Below are 12,874 nucleotides of genomic sequence, written 5' to 3' on the forward strand. Positions count from 1 at the left end.
CGGTTGATATATTGCCAAAGGTCCTGTAGCAGTAAAACAAATCCACCTTCCCTGTAATTCCTCTCCCTTTTCTCTGTCTTATCTTGTTCTACCCAGGCCACAGAACAATGGGAAGTTTTGCTCAGGCCCCAGCCGTCTCAACCAGCTGTGTAATATTCGTCCATGCCCTCCCAATGCTGTGGATTTCCGTGCCCAACAGTGCGCTGAGTACAACAGCAAGCCCTTCAGGGGCTGGTATTATAAGTGGAAGCCCTACACCAAAGTGGATGGTAGGTGGTCAGTTACTTACAATTCCCGCAAGTAAATGACGCAAAATACAAAATACACAGTAGATCTTGTGGATTATGAGTAAATACAGTGATTTACTGTATTCTTGGCACATTATATTCATTGGCTAAAGGCCACAGAGCTTTTAAATATACAGAGAATTGCAGATTTTTCAAGGCAGGTTTGCTTGTCTTAATTCTCCAGATCTTTTATATTCTGCAATCGCTCCGCTTCCCCAAAACTCTTTTAAAAAGAGTTTCTGTAATGCCAACTTCTATTTACTGCTGCAATGATTAGGGCCAATAAGCTGAAGGAAACTATCATTGTGTGTAATGTGCATGGAAGACATGTAGCCACCTGCACCCTCTGACACACCGAGAATAGATTTAAAAAGGAAGCCTGCGGGCCAGCTTTGTTACACAGAGCAAGGGAAAGAGAGTGCAGTGAAGGAGAGCCGTGTGTTTGGCTGTCGTCCCAGGCCTGTTTAAGCTGGAGATGAATGGGGGGTGATCTAGAGAGGAACAGATTCTGAACTGCCTTCTGGGACCTTGGGCCAAGTCACCTTCATCGTCATTTATTTTAATCAAAGACGGCTGTAGAGACTTGTCTGTGATAACTGAACTGATCTGAACTACAAAATAAACCTGTAGCCCCATGTGAATACCCCTGGGTGCATTCGTAGTTGCTGTCTTTTGCGTTTCAGTCTTAGTGCATACCTGCAGAGTCAGTAGCCTCTGCAGCTGTCTGAACTGACCGGACAATAAAACTTGAAGAACAGTTTGCGCATTTTACAGGTGATGCCATCATTCTTAATGATACCTCTCTTCCTCTTCTCCGTGCAGATGAAGACATCTGCAAGCTGTACTGCATTGCAGAAGACTATGACTTCTTCTTTGCTATGTCCAGCAAAGTTAAAGATGGCACTTCCTGCTCTGACCACAAAGAAGATGTCTGCATTGATGGAGTGTGTGAGGTATATCAGCTCTGTGGATTCACTGTACTCCAAAAGTGAATGTTTTCTGTTGTCTAGTGGTTGTATGAGAGGCACAGTTAGTGCCAGAATCAAAAGACAGTGCAGTTGTCTGTAGATAATCAGTATGTGCAGTTGCATCAAATGCAGTATAACAGTAAATGAAAAAGGGTAAAAAAAAAAAAAAAAAAAAAAAAATATATATATATATATATATATATATGAATATATATATATATATATATATATATATATATATATATATATATATATATATATATATGAATATATATATATATATATATATATATATATATATATATATATGAATATATATATATATATATATATATATATATATATATATATATATATGAATATATATATGAATATATATATATATATATATGAATATATATATATGTGTATATATATATATGTATATATATATATATATATATATATATATATATATGAGATCTTTTGGAGTCATTTCTTTGGCTTACTTAGCACTGGGAAGACACTCTTGCACCATTTTTTTGCACTATTCTCTGTTTTCCTTTATTTATGAGCTCTTTATGAAAGGGTTTTAAAATTGTTGTCACCTCAGAGTAACGCTGCTTCTCTAATCAAGGTGATATTCATCTTGTAGTCTTTCTTCTCGAGTTATCACCTTTTGAGGCATAGATTTGTTGATAGTTGGAGAGTTTATTTTATTGACACATGCACCTCAAGAAACAAGCTTATCATGCTCATTTTGCTCCATTCACACTGATGGCAAACGTGCCTTTGTGTGTGTGTTTAGGCTGTCGGTTGTGACCAAGTTCTTAGCTCCAAGGCCTCTCTGGATGCCTGTGGAGTTTGTAAGGGAGACAACTCCACTTGCAAGTTCTTCAAGGGCCAGTACACTCTGCAACACCGAGCTAACGGTAAGATTGTGTTTGTCCTTGTTAATAGCGTGTCTGAACATGTTAGGTGGCGCACACTGAGTATTTTTACAATACAAAAGAAGACTTAACCAAAGAAACAAGGATAAAAATTAAATCCACAGACAGACACATGCACATAATTCCACTGGATAATGGACTGACTCACCTCAGAAGAGGTTAAGCCACGGTAAAATCTGGATGATGTTAGCAGGATGAAACATGACAGAATTATAGAACAGCAATAATAGCTAATAATGATTTAGTGTCGGCTGTTGTTCCTTCTCTTTTTGAAACCAGAGTACTACTCCATGGTGACAGTTCCAGCTGGGGCTAGAAGTATTCACATTCAGGAAATGGAAGTCTCCACTAGCTACCTGGCTGTCCGCTCCCTGAAAAAGAAGTACTACTTGACTGGGGAGTGGACTGTGGACTGGCCAGGGAAGTTCCACTTTGGTGGAACCGTATTCGACTACCAGCGCTCTTTCAACAAGCCGGAGAGCCTGTATGCTGCTGGACCGACTAATGAGACGCTGGTGTTTGAAGTAAGCCGCTGCTGCTGGGTGACATCCGTCTATGGCAATTGACAGTGACAGGGGTCTTTGGCGGATCTGCTGCACCTCCTTTTTAATGCTTGGACGTGATGAGGGTTAGATGAAAGAAGTTTGGTGCTATGGAGAAAAAGACTGGTTGAAGCTTCCTGCAAATCTTCTGTGAATAATTAATTGTTTTGGGTGTCTGATTATGCCAGAAATGGGTGGGTGTTTTGTAAAGAATGGACACATTTTTATCTAAGTCACAGTGAAAACGATTAAAGGGCACACATTGAACACATCTACCGTGCTCGCTAGCAGCCTACAGGGACTATATTAGTACTAACTGATCTCTGTAATCCACTTGTGTCATACACAAGAATTCTGACAGGGCACCCTATTGCCAAACTCCAGTCCAAGCAAAGCCACATGTTCATATCTATTGACATATATTCACAGCTGTTCATGCAGACCCTGTGCTTTGTTGTAGCGTTGCAATTTGAGTCAAATTGAGCAAGTAAAATCCCAACATGAACGGCCCTTTAGTGGGTAGAAAGAAAAGCATAAAATCAGATGGTTACTTGGAGTGAGATATTCTGCACAGTAAAGCAGAAGATTTATTATCTGGTGGTCCATATTTCTGCTTCATGTTTGTGTTCAGTGGTGTGTTAGAAACCAGAGCTTCGAGGGGAGTACGAGTCTTTACCTGTCCTAAAGTAGCAAAATGTGATGCTGGACAGAGGTATCCTCCTGAAAGCAAAACGAATATTCAACACGCGGCCAAGTCGTTCTGAGGTTTTAAGTGAATGCTGGTGGGAGGTGTAGGATGTTTTCTCACATAACTTTGTCAGCAAAAGCATTTATTTTCTTTTGACCTTCGAACTCCAGCCGTGAAAACAGAAGTGAAAACCAGGTGAAAGCCAGACAGTTTTTTTTTTTTGCCATGGGGGGTGGGGGTGATATTCATGTAAAATCTAGTTTCTCCCCCCCTCAATGCCCTGGGCTACTGCAATACTGTGGTTAAAACAGGAATGATTGGGCTGTAAATCCAACAGGAATACCAGTGTGATATTTTCAAAGTACTTGGACTGGATGGTTACTTGTTTGGCCGTCAGGAAACATCCGTGTTTACATAGCGTTTTTAGAAAGAGGCTTTGGTCTGTGGGCAGTTTAGTGGAGTCTGTGTTGGAGTTGGCATTTGAAAAGCACATTGTTGTCCTTTTGCAAGATGAACCCTTGCAGAAGTGCAGAGACATGAACACATAACGTGCATCTTAGTTTCAGTCGTGGTCGGCGACATAGCTTAAAGAATAGCAGCGCTGGATTATTTGACTGATCGTCACTTTGTGTAAGGGAGAAACATTTCAGCGGCTGTTGGAAGGTTTGTCATCAAACTTGGTACAGATAAAGCTCAGAAAATACATTCCACAAACCTTAAATCAATTCCCTATTCTTTTTTTTTTAATCAACAGGATAACAATATTTTCATATAAATTACTCACCATTTTCTAAATAGATAAGCAAATAATTTTGTACAAACATTTGTGGTTCCAAGTACTTAGACTTGACCAAGTCTAAGTAGAAAAATAGGAGAAAACCCCCACCTCAGCTCCACTTTATGTTTAGAGCATCCCCTGAGTGATGCCAGAGAATGGAAAACATTTTAGGTTTGTGTGCTGGGGAGGTGTTTTTCCATGACCTGAGTGGCTGATAGATAAATGTTTAACCCTTTAAAGCTGGTGGGAGCGGGCACACTCTGTTTTGCGTAACTATTTTTAAATCCCGGTAGCACTGCAACCACGTAAGCTAGCGCAATAATTTTTTTGCATATGAAACCGGAGGAGTACTTACATCTTATGCCATCAGCTTGTCCTAGGTCCACATATAGCTTTGCAAAAATTGCATAAAAAGCACTTGCAGCAACAAAAACATAATATTCCAGAAACACGCTTTGCTGATCCGATCAGCTGTTCATAACACTTCCTAGTCCATCAGTGCGAATTATGGCATGTCCACCATGACCTGCCGAATCCGGAAGTGACGTCATTTTGCGGAAATGTAGTTTTTTTTTTTTTTTTTTACCATCAAGGCCTTATGAGCCTATACTGGTGTTTTTAAAAGTTATGTTTGACTTTATGACTTTCTGTGTCATTTCTTGGATGCTTAGGACTCATATTGCACTGCTGGAAATAGTTTATGTTGATGCACATGCTGGTTTTTTTTGCAAATTTGCATTATAATACTTATTTATTATAATGTCGTTTTTCCTGCAGTATATAAAAATTGGTGTATTCCAAAAATAAAACTATGAAGACACTAAAAATAAATTTCCTGTGGTGGGAAACTATTTTGTGCAACTTTTTTATATTTACAGTTTTGAGGGATAAGCCTCTTAAATTTCTCTAACTAGAAATATATGTTAAAAATACAAAAACGATTTTCAATTTTTTTGTAGTTTATTGCACTTTTTTCCAAGTTATGTAATTACTTTGCACTTAATGCATACATATTATTAAAATTTGGCCTATAATGGTTGTATTGATGTATATCAACTTGAAATGCTCCCAAAAATGACACTACAGCATGTAAAAATATAATATAAGCTCTGGCGGACTTGGTTTTATGCTACGTCTTAAAGGGTTAAAATACTGACCACTGCAAACTCTTGAAAAATCCATGGTACCATTTGACAATATAAGCACAGGAGCTACTGATCACAGAGACCCGAACAGATTTTCTGACAAAATCAACAAAAAAGTGGTTTTATGAGAGCGTGAGATTAGATAAGCATACAAAACTAGCTGCAAACATACCCAGTAAGCTATAAAAACACACAATGTCAGTAAGAATAACTGAATGATGAATGTACACGCTGGTCTGAGTGGGCTGGAATGTGAGCCATAGTTTTTTGACTATGATGACATTGCTATTGGCAGGTTAATTGCTTTGAATTGTGAGCGCAGCAAAAACAATAAAATTAATCTGTCACATATCATATCCATCACACTTTACATACTGATTCCTGTCTATAGCAATATGTACAAAGTTTTCTAATGCAGCGAAGGATCGTTACAGATGTTTTGGAAACGGTAATTTTAAGTTTTGCATGCGGATCAAGAGATTTAATAAAATGTTACGTCTAAACAGTTGTTTTTGGCTCAATATAGTGTCATAGTAACCAAAAGAAATAATAACAATAACCACACAAATGTGCCATATCTTGAAAAAATGATAATTTAAAGAAAGTTCCTTTTTTTTAGGCTGATGGTACTCCTCTTACGTGTCTGTGTGTTCCGATCATACATCTGTCCAGCAGTGGACTCGGCGATGGCTTGCAGCTGATCTGCAGATGACATGACCATAATCTCTATAAGTATGTTCTGTAATTACAAAAAGGAGAAAGAGGTTGATAGAGGGAGAAGGATAGAAAGAGAGAGGATGCAGAGTGAGATTAAAAGATTAAGATTGAAGTGCAATTGAACTCTGGATGTGAGAAGTTAAGGTCAGGGCACGAGGACTTTAAGTGCAAATGAAAAGAGCCAAATGATGGTAGGAGAGCGCAGATCTCTTCATCTGTTTCACACATTCTACTTAACTGGTGCTGTCACATAAAATCTGAGAGAGCACATGGGGGAGGATATACACACGGATCACTTGCAGACTCTCACTCAGCTTGAAGCGCTCAAAGAAAAACAAATGGTAAGGAGTGTGAAGTAAACTGTGACAAGGTGTCCACATCTGCACAGCTGCTTAGCTGGTAGGAAGGATGAGGGAAGGGGGCATAGAAATAGCTCACAGGAGGTGGTAGAAGGAACAGACACAACATACGGCTGCTTCCAGAGCTCTAAGTGAATACCAAGTAGGATTATTCCCCCTGGAATTGGCATTCTTGTGGTATGGGAAGCAGGGTCATGCCAGTCCAACACAAAACGCTGTGAGATTGATATCTGAGTCCACCACATTGCAATTCATCATCATCCCAGCTGACTTGACGAGTGCTGTGATTGTTGGGTTGTGAAACCAATACACTCTGTGGTCTGCTGTTGCACTCTAGGAAGCTAGACACACATTCGTTTCACAACTTAAATATGTTTGTAGCCACTGAAAGTCATTCAAAGACGATGATAAACATTTTCCTTTCCTAAAGCCAAAAAAAGAGGATAACTCAAGTCAATAAAGGCCATCTTGAGCTATGATTTTTATTACTTAATAATTAAATTCCATATTTTTTTCGCTGTTTTTCCTTTTCATTTTAAAGCATTTTTGAAAATGAAACCCTTAATTCTGCTAACCGTCTGCCACAGTAACACGTCCTTGTCTGATGTATGTTTATTAGCACCAGGAAATACAAAGAATTTCTTTGTGTCCCTGGTTCCCAAACTTATGTCTAATAATCTGATCACTGAAACAAATAGAAACAAAACTTTCCCAGGTGAGTTATTGGTAGGGATGGGTATCGTTTAGGTTTTATCCGATACCGGTGCCAAACCAGTACTTTTGAAACGGTGCCGGTGCTTAAACGGTGCTCAAACCGGTGCTTAAAGAATGGAGAACACAAACTTTGTCCAAAAACCTCTCATGTTCAGCTGTTTTTTTGTAAAAAGATAACAGTGTTAGCCTTTTCTGCAGCTATGGGGCATATATGGTATCACTCTTGGCTGGAAGCAGTGCTTTAACAATGGAAAAAACACAAACTTTGTCCAAAAGCCTCTCATGTTTAACTGTTTTCCACTTTTTCTTTGGTCATTTTAGCCTTTTTGGCCAGGGTGAAGGGAGTATCTGCCATCAAACAAGAAGACAGCCACATGTAGCTATGATGATGTTTGCTAGTTCACCTTACATGCATTAATGTAATAACGTGGTTAGCCTACTCAACGTAAATTACACATGAACAACATTAAGCTACTCACGCAGAGAAGAACAGCTGCTGCTGCCATCATCATCCGTCATCATTTCTGCTACACTGGCAGGGCTAGGGGCCAGGACTCTCCTCTTCGGGTTTTTGGGGGATGTTGCAAACTCCGGGTCCAATAACAGGCACCACACCCGCAGTAGATGTGCTCGGTGTGAGGTCTCGCAGCAAGCTATCAAATACGGCGCATTTCTCAGCTTTTAAAAAAAAACGCTATGCGTCGCCAGGTGTTTCATCGGATTTGAGGTGTTACCTTCTTTGACAGTATCACAGTATCAGCTTAAAGCACTTGTTGCAGCTGCTGAGTTTGCATCTTTTGCTGTGAAGTACAGCCAGACTTTGACCGCTTCGCCTTGGGCATTTTAAACCTGTAGCTCTGCTCTAAAAGAACGTACGTACCTGGACCTGCCTACTATCCTCGGATAGTAAAATGATTGGCTAGAATCTAAAGTGTATCACAGCTCAGGAAAAAAAAAAACCCCAAAAAAACAAACAAAAAAAAGCACCGAAATGTGCGCTGCTTTTCGGTCTGGTTACTACCGTTTATGACAGAACCGGTGCCATAATGGCACCGGATACCGGTACCCATCCCTAGTTATCGGTGCAAAATATAAACAATATCATTAGGAAATATACTAGTTAAAAGATTTCAAGTTACACAACAATAATAATGTGAACATTTAGCAAGTGAAACACTCAAAACTTTACTGTTATGTTTGCCAAAAAAGACATATTCTTTGAGCTGCTTCGCCATAGCAGATTCACTCACGGCTTGTTGGCAGTTTGGTGTTTAGAGGTTCCCAACATGTAAACTATATTTTAATGAGCAATGATTTCTCAGAAGTTATGTGGAAAAAAGAATTAGGGACTTTATGTTAGTTGAAACTTACAATACATCCTCATGCGTAAACGACAAAGCAGCTATATTGCCAGTAAGACCCAAAACCCTCATGAATGTTTCCACATTTGCAATGCTAACGACACTAGTAACAAGACTAAACGTAGTATGGATGGTAATGGATGCTAAACTGCATTTGGTGGTTAAAGATGTGACGGTAGAAGGAAAATGTCCTCCGTCTGCAAAAAGCTTCTCATCTGTTGTATTTGCTAGCACAGTCACAAGCCCCGCTGGTATCATCACCAGTGCGTCTGAACAGTTTGGACATGTTACATGCACTCACTAACACGTCTGTAGGAGACCCCCTGAGTAAACCCTCTGCGTTGTGCTGTTAGTGTGTCAGTGCAGATAAGGCTCATGTAGAGTTTGGGTCAGTTTTCATGTCTTGTGACTAAATTGAGGCAATATTTTGCTGCTGCTGTACGTTTGCTTTGACTACAAAGGAGTTCACAAGGCCAGCGTGTGTTCTGTCTATGCAAGTCATTGAAATTATCGCTGGTATTGTTACTGATTGCAGAAAGTTGTTGATTTTGGCTTGAATAGTGGTAGGTAGGTGATCGTTTTTTGTTCGTATTGGTTTAGTTGTTGCTGAAAGGTTGAGCTTTGGGTTTAAATGATCAAAAACTAAAGCAGTGGTGGGTAGGTTTGTCTGAAACTATTGTTTCTATTGTCTCCTGGCAGACAAATGCGAACACTGTGGTTGGTTGGGTGTTTTAAACATTGTACATTTCTTAGGAAAGAAAGATTAGTGATTTGGAAAGCTTGAACAATTCAAGGACATCTAAGTCCTCTACTAAAGTGACTATAAAAACTCTGACCAGAGTTGTTTTTGTAGCTGCTGTTTCACATCACTGGTGGTTGTTTGGTGAAAGAGCAGAAGGTTGGTTTGCTTGGATAAGCACAATGTCCCTGTGTGGTTAGTGGTGGCAGTTTTTCAATGGCATTGGGTTTGGTTGGTGTTGGTAGCATGGACAAAGAAACTGTGGGTGTTAAACTGTGGCCAACCCTTATGTGGTTTTGTTGAGTCTGCAGCTTTTATCACTTTAGCAAGATACTAAAGTTTAGTATCTCAAACAATTAGGAATGTGTCACGGTGCTGGGTCATGTGACCCAGTGTTTGAATTTTTATGTATCTTTTGTATTCATTTGTGTTATAGTTTAACTCATCGAGTTGATTTCTAGGTTGCAGTTTAGTCCCTTTTGTCATCTCTCGCTGGTCCATGCGTCTACCTGTCATGTTTCATGTCTGTGTGGCTCATGTTGTCAGGTTTGTGTCACGTCTATGTCTCGGTGTTTCCTGTTTTATTTTGGAAGAGTCTGGTGTGCTTTGTTCATTGTAATTAGTGTTACTCTCCCCTGTGTTGTCATAGTGGTCGTGTCCAAATTCATGGGCTGCATCCTCCTGAGGACCCGGCCCACGTAGACCGCGAAGGCCGGGTCCTCAAGAGGTCGGGTAGGCCGGAAGTAAACGGCTATGGAATTGGACGGTCTAGCCTTCTTGATCTACTCCCGCCCTTAATTCAGAGTATTTCCGGTTGTCAGCGCCACGGCACGAAAATGGACCCGAAATCTTTCTCCGTTTTTTGTGTTCATTTTTAATTATCAACGAGCTAACCCACATTCTCGCCTGAAAATATGTTTAAAGTTTATTTTGTGGCCCAGAAAGATTAATAAGAGTAATTTTAAAACTAAGTAGCGGCCGCCATTGCCAGAAACTGGAGCTTGGCTGGGCCGCGCTATGAATTCTGGGATATGGTGGGCCAAGAAGGACACACCCGACCCATCCTTCAAATTCGGGGAAAAGGAGGACGCATTTGTCGGCTGCATTCGGAAGAGTCTACGAATTTGGACAGCCTTCGGCGCGTCGCTGTGACGTAATCGGTCTACAAATGCGGCCTCAGGAGGAAGCAGCCCATGAATTTGGACACGACCTATGTTTCATTCTAGTCAGCTGTGTCCTCATATGTCTCCACTTCCCCTGATCACTTCATGTGTGTATTTAAGTCCACAGTCTTCCTGTGTTCGTCGCCGCGTCATCTGTGTTACATCCCTCATGTCGTGTCAGGTTAAGTAGTTTCAGGATTCTTGTGCAGTTCATGTTTCTGTTAGTGATTCATGTATTTCATTGTTTCGTCATGCACTCTGCACAAGGTCCTGTTCATAGTCATTGCCAGTCTTCCTAGTTTGTCATAGTTAAGTCAAAGTTTTCTTAGTTTTTAAGTTTTCCCAGTGTAGGTTCTAGTTTAGTTTTGCCTCTGTCCTTGCTGCTTTATGTTGCCCCTATACCAGCCATAATAAAGGCTCGCCTTTTGTTAAAGTTAGTTCTGTCTCCTCGCCTGTGTCCGCACCTGGGTCCTCCACACACTCTCCACACGGTCTGCCACTGCTGACCGTGACAAAGTGTGATTTGACTCGTAGGTAGTAATTAAGGTTACTTGATGGCAAAAATGCAGCCTAAAGACACTTAAACCGTATAGATGTTGAGAAAGATCTTAAGTAGAAAATGTGACATCAGAACCACTTTTGCCCCAACTAAAATTAAATTGAAGTATTGATTTTAAAACAGTGACTTACGGATACATTTTTCTGACATTGGGTAGCTGCTTGCTCATAGATTTACATCCCTCGTTTTGTCCCCCATCTTGCAATAGCTGACTTTATGCATTGGACAGTTAACAATCAAAAGGTTATTTTTAAAGTTAGTGGAAGCGTCCCAGAACTGTTTAATGTGGATTGAACCCAGGAGGTGCTTGGCGTTGATGGTTGATTCCTTTAGGAAATACCCCAAAGAAAATACACCTGTCAAAATCCATTATCACAGATGCTGATAGACTCTGTTTCTCAAGAATCACAGGTGGACTTAATACATTTCGCCAAATGGGCTGAGGAGTAATAGTTACCCAACCTGGATTAAACCGTAGTTGGATGCAAAAGAGACAAAGCTATGCTGAATACAATCCAGTGCAGTGTTTTGAAATGGTTTAAAATAACACACTAGGAGCTGACTATGTAAATGCATGTCAAGCAAAACTTTTCACCACAGCAGGGAATTCTCATGGGGTTGTTTTAATGATAGCCCGATGCTTCTCCTGTAATGGGCATGTCTGCATTCATTCATCCATTAGTCTCTGCCTGACTTGAATGTTCAAATAAATCTCTTGTGCAGAAAAGGTACCTCAGAATCACTGGGCTGTGTAAAGGATGTGGTTATAAAAAGAGACGCATCACAAAAGAAAATGGAAATTGTCCCTTTGCATGAGCATTATATGATCCAAATAAAAGTGTGCTCATTCAGTTCAGAGTAGAAATGGAATAAAGCATTTTGTAGGGTTTCTAGAATCTTCTCATTAGTAGGTAGTCTGTCAAATGGGTGAAATTTGCTTTGGTTTAGAATGCACAAGACATAATACATGGATTACTGGAGGTCTAATAATCAGTCGACATTTGCGGGAATACGTGGGTTTGGTGCTGAAAAGACATGTAGATGAACCAGTGCTAAATATTTGCCTTATTTAGCTTCTTAAATATTTAGTGTTCCTTTCTGTTTAGTATGCAGTAATGCTATATTCTCTACATTAAGCTACAAAGGGCAGCTTAGAGCTTTGAGGAAGGATCTAAAGGTTGCTAGTGTCACTCCCTTGAGCAGCTGGGAAAACTCAGCTGTAGCCTGGTGGATGACTTACAGTTTGATAAATAAAGGTTCAAATATAAACTTTCTCTACATAGCTGTCACCTTTTTTGACTGATTGTTTTCTTGTCTGATAGATCCTTCTGCAGGGAAAGAACCCGGGTGTGGTGTGGGAGTACACTTTGCCTCGCACTGAGAGGAAGCCTGATTACAGCTGGGGTGTGGTGCGCTCGGATTGCTCTGCTCCCTGTGCCGGAGGTGAGGCGGTTTTTATTTGTGTGTCCATCTGTTGATGCCTGGATAAAACTAGAAGAGTTCTGTACACAGGATAAGTAAATTAAATTAACATTTGCCAAAACCCACCACTGAACTGCAACAGTCAAATCAAGCTAACGTTACTTTAATTGACAATGTAGCAGCAAAGACGTCAAACTTGGAATTGATGGAATTGATCGTCAATTAAAAAGCAAATAAACTAAGAAGACTTCTTTTAACATCTCAATTTGAATCAAAATCCCCAGCGTTTTAAAATCTGCTCAGGATTTGGAAAGCATCAAATCAGCCCCTGATGAAAAGCCTGAACGGCATAGCAACAGAATCTAAGTCGCTTACAGGCAGAAATATGTGCAGATGTACTAAAAGTGATGAGGAAAAGTTGTGTGTGTGTTTATAGGTCTGATTTTTCTGTGTGTGTCTGTGTTTTTATGTTGTGTATAATACCCTGATGAACAGTGTTCCAG

General features: G+C 40.1%; 1 protein-coding gene across 3 annotated transcripts in view; it reads left to right on the forward strand.

Moving 5' to 3' along the window:
- Positions 1–12,874, forward strand: part of adamts18 (ADAM metallopeptidase with thrombospondin type 1 motif, 18) — a 64,766-nt gene that overhangs the window by 33,871 nt on the left and 18,021 nt on the right. For all 3 annotated transcript variants that reach the window (XM_085156004.1, XM_085156012.1, XM_085156021.1), the window contains 5 exons: positions 97–269; positions 1,110–1,240; positions 2,043–2,166; positions 2,464–2,708; positions 12,272–12,392. In XM_085156004.1, the coding sequence (XP_085012130.1) occupies positions 97–269; positions 1,110–1,240; positions 2,043–2,166; positions 2,464–2,708; positions 12,272–12,392 (794 nt within the window). The remainder of the gene's footprint in view (positions 1–96; positions 270–1,109; positions 1,241–2,042; positions 2,167–2,463; positions 2,709–12,271; positions 12,393–12,874) is intronic.

This window comes from Neolamprologus multifasciatus, chromosome 1 (genome assembly GCF_963576455.1).
Source record: "Neolamprologus multifasciatus chromosome 1, fNeoMul1.2, whole genome shotgun sequence".
Classification (NCBI taxonomy): domain Eukaryota; kingdom Metazoa; phylum Chordata; class Actinopteri; order Cichliformes; family Cichlidae; genus Neolamprologus; species Neolamprologus multifasciatus.